The following is a 15,042-nucleotide window of genomic DNA, read 5'->3' as shown; positions in this document are numbered from 1 at the left end:
TTTCATCATTTTCCCCAGTGAAGTTATTATTACCTCTGTATAAGAAAATTTAAAATAATATCTAACAGTATTTTTTAGTCTCCTACACAACAAGGCTATCTACCATCTATTTAGTGTAGTGCCCCCTTCTGATGGACAAAAGCCAATGCTGCTTCATGTATTTCATGTATGGTAGGCCTCAAATATTGGGCAATCCCAGAGCTGATTTGATTAACAATTATCTGCAAGTAGTGTCTGTAGAACAAGTCACAGAGCAAGAGAGCTGAGGAGGGACACAGTCTAAATATGAACGATTTATGAGGAACATTAATATGATTGAATGCTCCAAAATGTTATAGCATGATGTTATGACATAATATATTCTCTTTAAAGTCCATATGACGGTTATGAGGGGAGATCACTCATTTGACTAAAACATAATTAGCATCATTATACTGAAGATTTTACAAAACATCTTGCCTTGTTCTTAGTGTTTAAATTTTGGTGAAGTTTATCATTTTACTTCCTGTTTGCACACGGACAGCGGATATATTTCATAACTGTTAAGAAGCAACCATAATATTTAAAAAGGCCAAAACAATGGATATGATCAGTCTAATAAAAATAAATGACAACACCTTTTTTGTTAAATGAATGTTACCCCCCTTGAGCGTAAACTGTCCCTGTATTTTGGCTGGAATTTTCCGTGTTGATGACATTGCTTGAGGAATTCTGTTTTGGAACTCACCACTACTTCCTGTAATTTTTGTACTTTTCTTGTCAACTTTTTTTTCACACAAACTGGCACTTAACAGATGTAAAACTATGACAAATATTTACCACAGACACGGTCCTACTTAAGCAAGTAATAATAAACCTGTCATATGCACTTAAAACTTACAGCTCTTATTAAACCTTGTGAAACGTCAGACAAACATGAACAAAAATGCAAGTATTGTGGCCCAAATCAAAATTATATTAGTACTGGTTAGTAAAAGTAACTTAGATTTGGGACTAACATGATGCACTTTTTGGTTTCCACTAACTTACTTGTTTGTGAGGGCAAAGAACAGCTATAATTGACCTTTATTTAGCTTTAATCACCAGCACATGTTTAAGTGCATCAAAACACTTTAAAATGATATTAAAGCTATAGATTGTGACAGTGTTGTGCTCCCATTGAACAAATAAGAGAATATTACTCCCATTCAAACATTCATGAGCAGAAATATTAAAACCAAATAGTGAAGTCATTTGTAGTGGTATTTCTGAATCTGGGTGCGCTTTGCTGGAGTGGGTGGGAGCTTACACATGGTGCCTCTTGTTCACAGCTCAGAATAGTCACAGCACTGAACTTGGACTCATGCTCTATTGTTTTGGCTCTGCTCTTTAGCACATTGGATTTACATTCTTTGGTGAAAGAAGAGAAAATGAATAAGAAGTATTTTTAGAGTACTTATCCAGACACAAATGTTCCCTTTTCATGCTTAAATACGTGGAGGATGATAGAATCGGGTCTCTCTATATCTAAACAAAAAGATAATTTCTCTTAAATTTAATAAACCCAAATTAGCATCAATGAGCTCTTCACCTTTGCTAACACGATCCATCTATTTGGCGGTTATAAGATGCTGATTAATGAGCAGACATTTTGCAATATTAAGACTCAAACTTGTCCTAATAAAAGCACTCTACACTGTTCAATATCTGAATGCACTGCTCTAGAAAGACACACGAGTCAACCATCAACAGATCTACATCTGATCGTAATCAATACAAAGATATAAAGTGCGTATATCTAACCACTGCATGCTTTTAAACTTGTATTAAACTTGTATCTAGTATTCTAGGCACAGCTGGACAGTAATTGCGGATCATGTAGAAAGAAATAGCTAGAAATAGGGCTGCACATTAAAATGGAACAAAGAACAACACATCCTGCCTTGTGCTATACCTGTAATCTACAAACGTGTTCTGAAATTCATACGATTCTTGTATTAGTTTATGAATACATACTTCACCATAATAACAGTACTCATAAAAAATACTGTCAATAATGCATAGGCCTATAGATATACGTATCATATCAAATTAGCATGTCTATATGCAGCAAGTCAGATGTAAATTATCCCCACAGTTTGTAACAGAACAATCACTACGAACTAAATCCAAACCCACGAATTAAATAAGTCTGCCCATGGCCTTTAAACGCTTTATAAGTCCAAATTCCTGAGCAATGAGCAGTGTTTTTATACGCCTCGTGTCTGTTAGAATCTGTGGTTCCTGTAACATTAGCCCCTTATAAACTAGTTGAATGCAGCCAGGTCTCAATTCAAAGGACAGGGAGGAGAGAGGCAGCAGAATAGCGTTTCAGCTGTAGCCCTGTCCTTAGACCTAGTATGGACTTTTAAATGTAGGCTGTGTACTCCGCTGGTCGATCAGACTGTTTTTGTCTAAAAGAGCTTTGTTCACTTTGTTGCACATTGTTGCCTATGTTTGTGTGTGTGTATATATAGGTGTTGGTGTTTGGGACAGCGCGGGGGTCTTTCAGGGGCCGCTCTGGCCTTGTTTATCTGAGGAGGTTCGCCCTTATCGTGCCCGAGGGGAAAGAAATCAATAGGCCTTGGGTCCGCAGAAGAAGAGCCGGCTTTACGATGCCACTGTGGCCACGGTTTAAGTCTCCCAACCTGTGCTGGCATTTATCTCAGTCGGACATGAGATGGACAACAACTAATAACATTCTGGGGGGGAAGGGGTGTTCATATGTGGTTTTTTTTTACTTGAAACTAACTCGTGTTAATATCATCGACATTTTTTGCAACAACTTTCAAATATAATGCTATCTTAAGGTCTGAAGTGAAGCTCAGTATATCATTATTAGAGTTCATTTTGACTTCAGAAATAAAAGCCTTGACAAAGTATTTTCAGGAATGTCTCGGTTCAAATACTGTTCCCAACCTTGTCGAGGGTCAACATCAACATTCTTCAACACCATCTTGCACGGAGGATAAATTCTCCATTTTCTCATTGCAGTTAAAGCCATTTATGCAAAAACAAAGAGGAAATATCTCTTATATTTAAAGAGGCTCCGGGTTGAGGTCCACTGACTCATAACATCATCTTCTGTTTGTCTCATTGGCGCTATGCTAACCTTTTGGCTAATGTAAAGAAATAATGTGCTTCCTTTGTTCAAGACTGCTGGGCTGTAAATGACCCTATATTTAGACCGGACCAAAAGCAATTAATCATGTCTTTGACTGTAAAAAGCAGTTGCAATGATCAGGAATTCATTCAACCTTGCTTGTATTAGGGTTGTCAAAACTACTGAAAATTAGTATCGAAACTAGATACTCATTTGAGCAAGTAGTGATACTAAAAAGTCACATTCACAGGACAGAAATGAGCCTTTCCTGAATAGCTTTATAATGATCTTGAGCTGTACCAGAACAAGTATAATATACATAAACTAGTACACGCCCATGGACCACTATGAACCTGCCTGGACGACTGAGGGATTACACAGATATAAGGCCATATGGTAATGGTAATTATCATTGTAGTATTGGAATCGGTATTGAGTATCAAGTCTATTCCTTATTATCTAAACTAACTAAATCGAGTTGGAGATTTTAGTATCATGATAGCAGTGGTGTGTGTTATGAAAGATAGGTCGACCATCTCCGCATAGGCGCAGTCTCCCTCCCTCCCAAATCGAATGGGCTTTGTGGAACGAGTGGCGCCCTGAGATGATCCCCGCCATCTTAGCTCCTTCGGCCATGACCTACGCTCTTCTACACCCCCCACCCCCCTCCCCACACGCGCCTTGGCCTCTTGTCTAATTCCCTCCCCTCTCTCTCTTCCACTGAATTGCAGACTTTAGAGAAAGGGAGATCGATGAAAGCACACTGCGTCTTGATTGGACTGGCAGCAGGGCCCCAGTCGGAGCACTATGCAAGAGGTCTGCTGCTCTGCGGACTTGAATTATAGGGGGCGAGTCAAACATGGCGGCGCGGGGGTCTGTTGAATGGGTCCTTTGTATGAAAACTGGTTTATATTGTATCTAGTCATTAATAGGTTTTGTTTTCATAAATTGTTTTTATTTTATATATTTTATTTTTAACCATGGGGAGGACCATGAGCAGCAGAATGAGTGGGGTATGACGCATGGGGAGAGACATTTAGCATTCAGGGCATCCTATATTACATTAATTAACTGTTATATATTATTGTTGGCATTTTATTTTTCACATTATTTATGGGCAATTAACATGGACAGTTAGAATTGGTTCTTGCATTTGATAGTAGTTGAGTTGATCATTAATTTAAGAACAATTATAGGTATGTATATGTCCTGCAGTGTAGAATAAACTGAAGCAGCCTGAGAGGAAGAAGAGGTGTGAGGCTCTTAGGGCATTGTTTAGATTGTAGGGAGTATTATACCTCAGATATAGTCAAGGACTGAGCTGGTAGTGTGGGGTTAGCACGGTACAGAAATGCATTTTCTCTATCACTCTACATTCTGAAACTATACAATATTATGACATGCATAGGAGTGTACTCTAACAGTGATCACTTGTATATTCTTGTGTCCAGTCCTAAACTCCAGAAGTCCCCTCAGTGAGACCAAGAGCACCTCCTCGTCCCTGTCGGCCCTCAGCGACTCCCTCAACAGCTCTGAGGGCGGAGACCACAGCAGCGAAGAGCTCAAGAGCCTGTTGGCCCCGCCCTCTTCGGCCGGCAGCCAGTCTAGCTCTGGGAGCCACTCTGGATCAGGAACAGAGGATAAAAATGAAAAAGGTAAGACATGAGAGAAGTAAGATACTAAGATGATATGTTGCTAAAAAGAGTATTTTAATAATCTGTAATACTGAAGACACTATACCCCACTGATGTTATTAACCCTAAAGCAGGATAAGTCCAGTGAATATTTTTTTTTAAAGAGGGTATTATGCAAAATTGAGAAAAATATTTTTTTTTTAGCTTTCCACCATGTTATAATGCTGTTCCCTCATCAAAAACATGCCTGAAGATGTTTTAGATGTCAACCATGTATGTTTATGGTTAGCTGTAAGATTCTGTGCAATGCTCCGCCCACATCCATGCTCCCACACAAAAAGTCTCCATAAATATATAAAGACTGTACACAGCAACTTCACAAATCTGACGCAATGTGCAGTAGTTGCATTAGCGGGATGCACTCTGATTCTGTCTGATAGCGCTCTGAAGGGGAAGTGACTTAGTGTGGGGAGCAAAGGGAGGGGACACTCAGAACATCAAAAACAAAAGTGACTGTATAGTGACAATAGCAGACTATAGCATTTACAGAAAAATAAAAGGAAACATGGTGGCCTAAATAAGTTCCGTGTTAGCAGTTAATGCCCCATAGAAGTAAAATACACCTCTTTAAACAAACCATATTGTAAATGACATAATGAAGCACTTTGCTCATCCTCTTTAGCTCCATTGGTGACATACTTATAGAAATTTAAAAAAGGGCAAGTAGAAAGTAGGTACAGGTGGATATTATCATGTATATGGTTTTGAAAATATGCTAAATATTTTTGGAACATTTACAATGCATTATTTATTTTATTTTTGGGATAATAATTTTACACTCCTTTCACATTTCTACTTAAACCACTAATAGAGGCACGTTTTACCACATCTCTGTTGGATTGCCAAAATTATACTCTCAAAAAATGTTAAGATTTTTCTTTTTTTGTCAACATCACCTTCCCAGGTTCAACAAATATTGAGCCCCCACCGGCATACACTGTTCTGTACTTACTTTTCATTTTGGTACAAATGAAAAAAAATCAGATAATTGCTAAGATGTGCAGCTATCAATCAGAGATGCTGGACAGCTACATGGCACTTGAATATTGTGATTTAAATAAACACAATGATCCATAATGATGCTTTTATGTTATTGCAGAAACAAGTATAATATGTCTTCTTACAGTTTGATTTGTGTGTTGAATTCCTCTTAAATTACTCCACAAACACATATGTCCCTGTTGTTGTGCCCTTGTGCCCAGGCTTGGAGTGTGTCTTCTGTAACTTTGTGTGTAAGACGCGCAGCATGTATGAGCGGCACCTCCAGATCCACCTCATCACCCGAATGTTCGAGTGCGACGTCTGCCACAAGTTCCTCAAGACGCCCGAGCAGCTGCTGGAGCATAAAAAGTGCCACACCGTCCCTTCCGGAGGGCTCAAGTAAGGAAAGCAAGTACACACAGAGGTTCCTAACTCCTACCCCCCTACGCCCTACACCCTCCTGCCCTCCGCACACTCGACTCACACACAGGAACACACATGCATTCAGACATCGTCAGGGTGTGCCTTTGAGTTTGTTCCATATTTATTAAACTATCTCTATCAAAAAATGAAATTGCTGACAAGTCGACAACAAAAATAATCGTTGCAGTTGCAGTCCTGGAACTATCGTACTATTTGCACTTAAACATGTACTAAAACAGAACAAAAAAATGACAAGAAAAAGTTCCATAGTGCACCTAACAAAAGTAAAGAGCACAGCCAGCACTACATTTTTACTATGACCACTAGTAATATGTCATTTGAATTTACAGTGGCTTTTCACTACCTGATTAGTATTTGTACTACATGCCAGATAAATGTTTGTTTTCAATTCAAAAATTCCATGTTTACTAGACAATAAGAGTCTCTGTTCCAGATGTAATGGTCACTATTAGCTCTACCTGTTTTGCTTATCCCCTGGAGTTCCAATTACAGCAGGAAACATTCTTCTTTTGTACCAGAGGAGCTTTGTTTATATAGATCAATGTGTTTCTCATTTTGGAAACATGCTAAACTACAATATTATGGCAAATAAGCACTATGTATTATTCTAATAAGTTTCAGCTTCACAGTGGCCCATGTTTGTTACAATTCTATTTTATGATTAATTAAAAATAATCATTTACAATTATTTAACAATTACTAATTAAAACCCCGTTTTATACCATAAGCAGCTGCATGCTTTTTAGTACCATTGGTAAATGAATTGCTATAATTTTACAGCACAGTAAAGGCCGTGGAGCTGGCAAAAGCTATATAAATTATGAGGATTGTTTGCAAAAACTGCTGTTCAGAGAAGCACTTGTAACAAAATCTTCATAAGCGAAAAGACAGATTAAACTGTACACCCACTCCCGCAACTCCAGCTAACTCACTCCATCCTTTCTCCTCTCTATTGTTTTTCTTATAAATCCTTGTAACCCTGATAAAATAATTTGTGGATTAGCAAAACATTTGACACCTTAGACCGATTAATTGGCTAAAAGACCAAAGACATACAGCCCTACCAGTGTAATAACTAATGTTGCTCTCAGATAACATGTACTGGTAATCCAATGCTAACGTAAATAAACCCTTGTGTAGAATTAGAAAGCAGAGAGAGTTTGTGCAGTGGCGACTCTTGTCTTTGATCCTCATATGTACTCTATCTTGAGCCTGTAAAAGAAACGCGATAGTCTGCGCCGGTGCTTGTCTCAGTCTCTATCTTGGCGAGTAGGACTTATTAGATGCTAGCGCGTGCACCGACAGCAGCCCCTCTGAGCAGAAGGCTGAGTGAAGGGAGATGGAAATGGGCCCCCCCCCCAGGGTCTGTTGTTCCATTGCCCACAGCCTTAGTGCACACACACACACTCACAGACACACACACAAAAACATACATACTGATGAAACCTGTTCTCCCTTTAGGCTCTGCACTGCTGCAGTCATTACACCATATCTAGTATAGAGCTGCACTTGACTAAAGTCATTCTTGGTCGGCTAAAGACATGTCCTGCCAATCGATTAGTCGACTGAAAAGGGGACGTGGTAAAAGCTCTCAAAACGATTAAAAAAACTCTGATGATCAAATCTTTTATCTGACCAGAACTGCACTCACAAATTGTGTTTTCATAATGCTAAAACTTAAAACGTCATGTCAATATTAAGGAATAGACTTGACACTCAATACCAAGTCCGATACCACATTGATAATTAAAAACACTCTTTCTCTTTGTTCTGATTCAGCTCAAGATCACTCTAAAGCTGTTCGGAAAAGGTTCATTTCTGTTCTGTGAATGTGACGTTTTTATTAGCAATACCTGCTCAAATCAGTATCTAGTGTTGAAACTAGTTTTAGTATGGATTACTATCTGATCTTTGATACTTTAGACAACCCTCCTCACAACTGAGCAGGAGTTCATGCAAAAACAACAATTTATACAAAAGAAAATCGGATGAAAAATATATATTCAACCTGTGACTTACACATTTTCTACTAATTCACTACAAACCTACTGTTGTACATATAAATTCTTTAAATTCAACTTTTGGTCGACTAAGACACCACCAACCGATTAACCACCTAAAGTACTACAGCTATAATCTACTATGGAACAGAAACACTTCTTGGCACACCCCCAGAACATGATCACTCCAGAACACTCTCGCCTCACCTTAGACAGGCTAATGCAGCGGCTAATATGTGCTTTTAGATCACACCAGACAGTAGAGGGAGAGTGGAGACCAGGGATGAAAGGAAATATTATCCAAAAGTAAACATTGGCTTTATTAATTTTATTGCACTATATCTACTTTATCTATTTTTGGGTGTACTTAAAGGTGAACTATGTAACTTCTTGTGGGCGGGTATATCACCGGCTTGTCTCCATGGAGATGTTAATGCTTTCCCTGGAATGTTCTACAGTATGGCGTTACAGTTAACTAACTTAATTTATTCAATACGCTTTCACGGCTTGAAACATTTCTTAAAAAACATGAATTGTCTTCTTCATTGTTGTTGCACTTGTCTCTGTGGAGTTAGATAAGTTAAGCGCTATAATCTAGGCAAAATAAGATCTCCATGGAGACAAGCAGGCAGCAGACAGTCCACCATAAAAGTTACATGGTGCACCTTAAATTTCAAATAAAACAGCCTTGAACTTTAATCTAGATCATCACTGACTATTATTTAGTTTCTGGTTACCACAGCAAACTTGTTTCATTTGGCCAACCGCAGCTAGGCCTGTCACGATTACTATATTGATTTATTTTCTATAAATGGTTGCTGAAACGATCATTTTTGGAGGTTAATATTTTTTCTCTTTGTATGAGTGGGGAAATTTTTGTTGTTTTTCTGTTCTATGATAAGATTTGAGTTGTAGCAGGTTGATTGTGACTCATTATAGATACAAAATACCTACTAAAGTGTTGTATTTTGTACATTTAGCATAGTTTTGGGGGATAATTGTGCTTTATGGTTTGGCTTCAATATTACAGTTTATCGTCAGCAATATATCGAACTTAAAAATGTGTTATCGTGACAGGCCTAGCATTGAACTATGGTTACACACTCCAGTTAGTAGACAGACACTTGATCTCCAGTGTCAGACTCCCCATTACTCAAAACAATGTGTAAATACTGAAATAACAGAAATTTTCTTTTTTTTTTTTCCTCCAAAGCTCAGATTCTATAGTTAATTGTGCACTGTTCCTCTACTGTCTACATACCGTCGCAAACATACTCATGAATTATCGCTACACAGCCATACACACTAAACCGCACACAATTTACTGTAATGACCAATCAATAGGTTTTTTCTGTTGCTTCTGCGGTTCAGACATCTCCTCACACGTCCCCTTCATGTCATCCTCTGCCCCTACAGGAGCCTTTGTTGTACTGCATTTCTGTCTCATTTCAGGCCATCTGTGACCACGGCAACCAACCACACGCAATTACTTCTAGTTATATTTCCGCTAATCGAAAACGAAAAAGTGGTGAATGTTTAGCAGTCATTCAAAGTGTCATTTCGTATTTGAATTTTCATAACACAAACCCGTTGCATGTGCCAGTACCATAAATATCGCCTCATTTTTGGTCATTGACAAAAGTGTGCTCTGCATCTCTGTAGTTACCAGTGGATGTTTTTTGAGCGTAAAAACCAAAAAAAAGTGGTACAACCCAACACAGACACATAAGGAGCGCTAAAGCTTCAAAAATGTTCACACCCTAGCCGCTAATGTGAAGACTTGGTTGTAGAGTGTGAGTGAGTAACTGTGAACAAGCTTTTTTAACAGTTTTACATGTATCTTCTGTCTGGTGTCAATGTTTGTCAAACCAGATTGATTTCTTTAAGCTAGCAGTCAAAAGGCAAATGAACAGGCGGTGGCTGTTTTAGATTTCATCAGATAGTAGACGCAGACATATCGTTTTTGAATGTCAATGTGTAAAAGTGTCATATTTTTAGACAAGCAATTTTAGTGATGAAGACAACCGTGGGAAATTTGGTCACTTTAAATTTATCAGCGATCTAACGACTGGTCAGTGACGTCATACAGCTGTGGAAATATAAAGGAATTTATTATTATTATTAGGATTATCATGATTATTATTATTATCACTTTACCAATGCATTCAAATCTAGATTTTGATGCCATAAAAATATGAAATAGCTCAAATATTTATTGCCAAACCATCATTGCACTTTATAATAACTGCACTAATTAAAGGGCCCGTATTACGCTATTTTCTGATCTATGTTATAATGACATTTCCTTCATCACAAACAGACCTGGAGTTGTGTTTTTTTTTCATACACATGTTTAACCCCCAAACATATTTAGGCTGAGTTCTTCTCTCACACGGAAAACACTCTGTTCCACCTTGTGATGTCATGTGGTAATACAGGCTTTAAACTTTGTATATCTTCATTAGAATCATTTGGATCATTTCAGCCTGGGAATTGCTAATCTCTACTGAAAAAAAGGTGAAAGATGGGCGTTATCTTGAAAACTACCACAACATGACATCACAAGGTGGAACAGAGCATTTTGAGCTTTGAGGATGCAGACTAATAAACAAGTCTAATAAACAAAAAAAACACAACTCCACATATAATTTTGATGAAGGAACAACATTATACCATGGCTAAAAGCTTGCAAGAGTCAGTTTTGTGCAATATAGGGCCTTTATGCATTAACTAATACTACTACTTAATTAATATTACTCAAATTGTTTATTAAGAATGATTCAGGCTTACTACTACTTCTACTACTACTTACTACTAATACCCGGCCTTTCTAATTCCTTGATTAAGTATTTATCAGTCTTAATTCATGATGAAAAAATGTATTAAGTCTTTGTTCATGTTTTCTTCAGGCTAATTAAGGTGTAGTTATTATAAGGTCGTTGCAGTTTAAATCAGACGTGTTTACTGCTATAAATCTAAAGTTTCCCATTATATTCTGTACTTTGGCCAGCGCTGAGCCTCCAGTAGAGACAGCTGAGCCACACTGAATGAGACAAATAGCAACTCCAATTTCCATATATAGATTTATTTCTCATTGACTGCTTCAGACCTAACCTGAGTGCGTATGTATGACTAGTGTTGACTCATATCCGGTCACACTGAGCCTTCAACAGGTGCAGGAGGAGACGCACATACCAATAATAGACCGTTTCATTTATCCAATCACTCACCTGCTTCTGCTGTGACCCTCTGACCAGGAGTTAAGATGAATATGACCAAAAATGAAATAAGGGTGCGTACTTGAATTTATGTTTAAGAAGCCATTGAGCCGGTGTTAAGAGTTCTGTGTGCAGCAGCAAGGGAGCCAGGGCCTTGACCATTGTGAGTCGGTTTTTCTGAGGTGATTCTGTTCTGCAGGGTTTGTGAAGCGCTTTGGGGCCCAGAGCAGATGAAAGGTGCTATTTAAATGTAAGTGCCACTCCATTCCTTCATTTCCTTCATGTCCTACTGCAGCCTGTCACCCCACTCCCACACACATTAAAGTGCCACACATACATACAACCTGAGCACACAACACTCCTCCTTCACCTGTCCTTTCCTCCTCATCTGTGAGCACTGTCCAAGCAGGGCTCCTACACCTAAAGTGTATGTGCTGTGAACAATCCAGTCATTGTAGAATATGAGCAGAAAACGGCAAAGTATTTATCAAATGATTTTTGGCACAATTGATCGTAAATATTTAGTTTCCCTCCTCAAAGATATTCTTCTAATGTTTGAAATTAGTATCATTACTTGGCCTTCCTGAGACCGTTCAAGACCGTTTAAATAAACTTAGTACTTTGTACTTTTAAAGTTGTTGTTTTTTTTTTATTAAACATGGCACATATAACCGACTCTGTATAAAATGTATGTTCATTGAAAACATACATATTATTACAACATTATATTTTTTATAATATTTTATACAATTTGCCAGTGTTCGAACTCGAGATACAACTGGCTGTGTAGGAACCCTGTGGACAGTATTTGGATGTGTTTAGTGTGAGCGCTGCCTGTAACAGTTGTTTGTGTGCTGTCCTTCCCGTGTCCCTGGTCCCTGTGTGGTTTTTTGCAGGTGCCCTTTCTGCATCTACTCCACTAATCGTCCGGCGGCCATGGAGTGCCACCTCAAGACGCACTGTAAGATGGAGTACCGCTGCCGCATCTGCCAAGGACTGTGGCCTGACCAGGCCGCGCTGGAGGGCCACATGCGCGCCCATCGCCTGGGCAACCACTACAAGTGTGAGCAGTGCGGCTACCTGTCCAAAACGGCCAACAAGCTGATCGAGCACGTGCGCGTGCACACGGGCGAGCGGCCCTTCCACTGCGACCGCTGCTCCTACAGCTGCAAGCGCAAAGACAACCTCAACCTGCACAAGAAGCTCAAGCACGCGCCGCGCCACCCGCTGGCACGGTGCCACGACTGCCCCCTCAACACCATGCACCCCTTCGTCTACAGCCGCCACGTCAAGAAACGCCAGCGCACGGCGGAGGAGGACGAGGAGGAGGAGAGGGAGGAGAGGGTGTCTCCGGCCGGGTCACACTTCCTGTTAGGAGCAGGAAGCAGCGGGGGCAGCAGCAGCAGCAGCCCGCTCATGAACCTGAGTGCCTCCCAGGCTCTGCAGTCTGTGGCCCTGTCTCTCACCTTAGGCAAGTCCCTCCAACCCATAGACCAGCCCATGGACCACCCCAGTGCTAACGGCCCCTCCCTCCGCTCCCCTCTAGAGCACTACACAAACTGTGAGCGCCCCCTTATCCCCCTCACCACCCTCTACACATTCCAGAGGCCTGGCACCTCCCCGCTGCTCGGCCCCTCCCCCCCGCTCACCTTCTCCTCGTCCCACAAACACTCCTTCCTGGCTTACCTGGGACTCACCGAGAGGGCCAAGACTGTGTGACTCAAGAGCGCCCCCTGACTCCGACTGCGGGCGCTCGCTCTTTTCCAATCAGACCAGCAGAATAAGCTGGAGCAGACTCACATATTGAACATAAAAACATTTATAAGAGTAAAAGGCTGTACATGCTAAAGGCATTTATATCAAGAAGCTGCTTTTCTTATCAGTTCTATCAATTGAATTATTACTACTTCAGCTACTACTCTCTGACTTTCTGTTTTTAAATGTCTGAATGAGCTGGAACCGGTTGCATTATCCGAGGAAACTAACGTATCTCCGTTTTATAGCTATTTTCTTTAGTCGTTTGACAATATAAAAGTTGAAAAAGACAAAGGAAAACTTGCAAGTGCTATATTTTAGTGCATTTTTGTCTATTGCTATTATGCATCAAAATAGCATGCCTGGTTCTGTGTTTCAACCTAGCTTTGGCGTCATTAGGAAGCTAAATTCAAAATCTTCTCTCAAGTGTTCGCGGCGGACAGGAACGAAGCGTTTCTCACGGGAGGAAAGGCACGTTTCCAAAGCAACACCTCAAAACCACGCACTTACTTATTTATCAATCTTGTACATAGTTTTTGTAGCCCCTCCCTTTCCCATGTTTGTTTTATTTTTTGTTTGTTTTTTTGTGAATTCATATTATGCATAACTGCTGCCTCATATCCCTGGCGTCTCAAGATCAATACCGTTTTTAAAGCTTACAAAAATAAGCTGTGAACTTGATAGACGCGACATTATTAGTATGTTATTATATTGAAGTATTTGCACTCCCTGGTGAAAAGGCAGTTAGTACAATTAGCTGGACAAGGTGAATCATAATTGCTGAGACCATGCGAATATGAATGCGGCTTTATATGCACACTATGTATCACACATCTATACTTAGAGGAGATATGAGATAATTGTTTTGTGGAGGTGACCGGTGCCCACGTGCACGGGACGCCACAGGCCGATTCAATGGTGCTTTTTGGAGATTTTTGTAATTTTTTGTGTATAAAAAAAGAAAAAAACTGTTCCAAAATGACTTGAATGAATGTATTTTCGTTGATGTACAAGTGATGGAGAAGTGTGAACAGGGACGTCGTCTGGAAAGCTAGTGGTGGCCTTCTGTGTCATTTTTGTCTTTTTCATGTTATTTTTTTATTATTATTTTGACTTTTGTACTGAGCCTTTTACATCATGACATTTTCTACTAACACGCAAATACGGAATAGAGCTGCAGAAGGCGAAGAAAAGACGCCGGCAGACACGGTACTTAGTGCTTCACGCCCCCTTTTTTGTTTCTGTTCATCTTCTGAGTTTTAATTGCACTTAGTGTAGTTACACTTCAAGCCAAAAGCACTTAATCTTGTATGTTCTTCTTTTGATTTGAAAAGTCAGTCCAAGATATTGCTATGTAAATGAAGGTGTTCTTCTGAGTCCTACTATATGAGGTGGGTCAGTATGGCACACAACACTGCATGGGTGTCAGTAATTATGTGTATACAATATTTACATTTTCAAGCTGTTGCAAAATCACAATCAGCGCTGCCGTAGAAGACTCTCTCCAACCGATTACTCAATATACCTACACTGAAGCACATTTTTTCAAATCAAATGAATATATAGCAGTTCAGCGTAGTTTTAAGTCAAAACTGCTGTAGCATTAATGTAAAATAATTGCATAAATACTAAAATACTAAAACTTCAAACTCAATTTGGATACTAAGTAAATGCTCAATACACAATATCAATTTCAAAGTCACAACGATAATATAATATCATTTTTAACAAAAGTGAATGATAGTTCCTACATTGTTACCATGTGCTCTAATATTAATTCTGATAAAGATCAAGATATTCTAAACTGTTCAGGAAAGGTCCAAAATAAT

At 39.4% G+C, this 15,042-nt stretch overlaps 1 protein-coding gene across 2 annotated transcripts in view; it reads left to right on the top strand.

Annotated features, from left to right (window-relative positions):
* Positions 1–14,771, top strand: part of znf827 (zinc finger protein 827) — a 98,141-nt gene extending 83,370 nt beyond the window's left edge. The window contains exons 12-15 of one of the 2 annotated variants that reach the window (XM_033967731.2): positions 4,573–4,776; positions 6,018–6,195; positions 11,658–11,708; positions 12,355–12,493. In XM_033967731.2, the coding sequence (XP_033823622.1) occupies positions 4,573–4,776; positions 6,018–6,195; positions 11,658–11,706 (431 nt within the window). In that variant the 3' untranslated portion in view covers positions 11,707–11,708; positions 12,355–12,493. Of the gene's footprint in view, positions 1–4,572; positions 4,777–6,017; positions 6,196–11,657; positions 11,709–12,354 lie in introns of both variants that reach the window. The other variant, XM_033967739.2, reaches the window with a different exon arrangement.
* Positions 14,772–15,042: the final 271 nt, after the last annotated feature.

The sequence above is a fragment of the Periophthalmus magnuspinnatus genome, chromosome 1 (assembly GCF_009829125.3).
Source record: "Periophthalmus magnuspinnatus isolate fPerMag1 chromosome 1, fPerMag1.2.pri, whole genome shotgun sequence".
Lineage (NCBI taxonomy): Eukaryota > Metazoa > Chordata > Actinopteri > Gobiiformes > Gobiidae > Periophthalmus > Periophthalmus magnuspinnatus.
The sequence above is the reverse complement of the archived record's forward strand: the minus strand, read 5'-3'. Positions and strand labels throughout refer to the sequence as shown.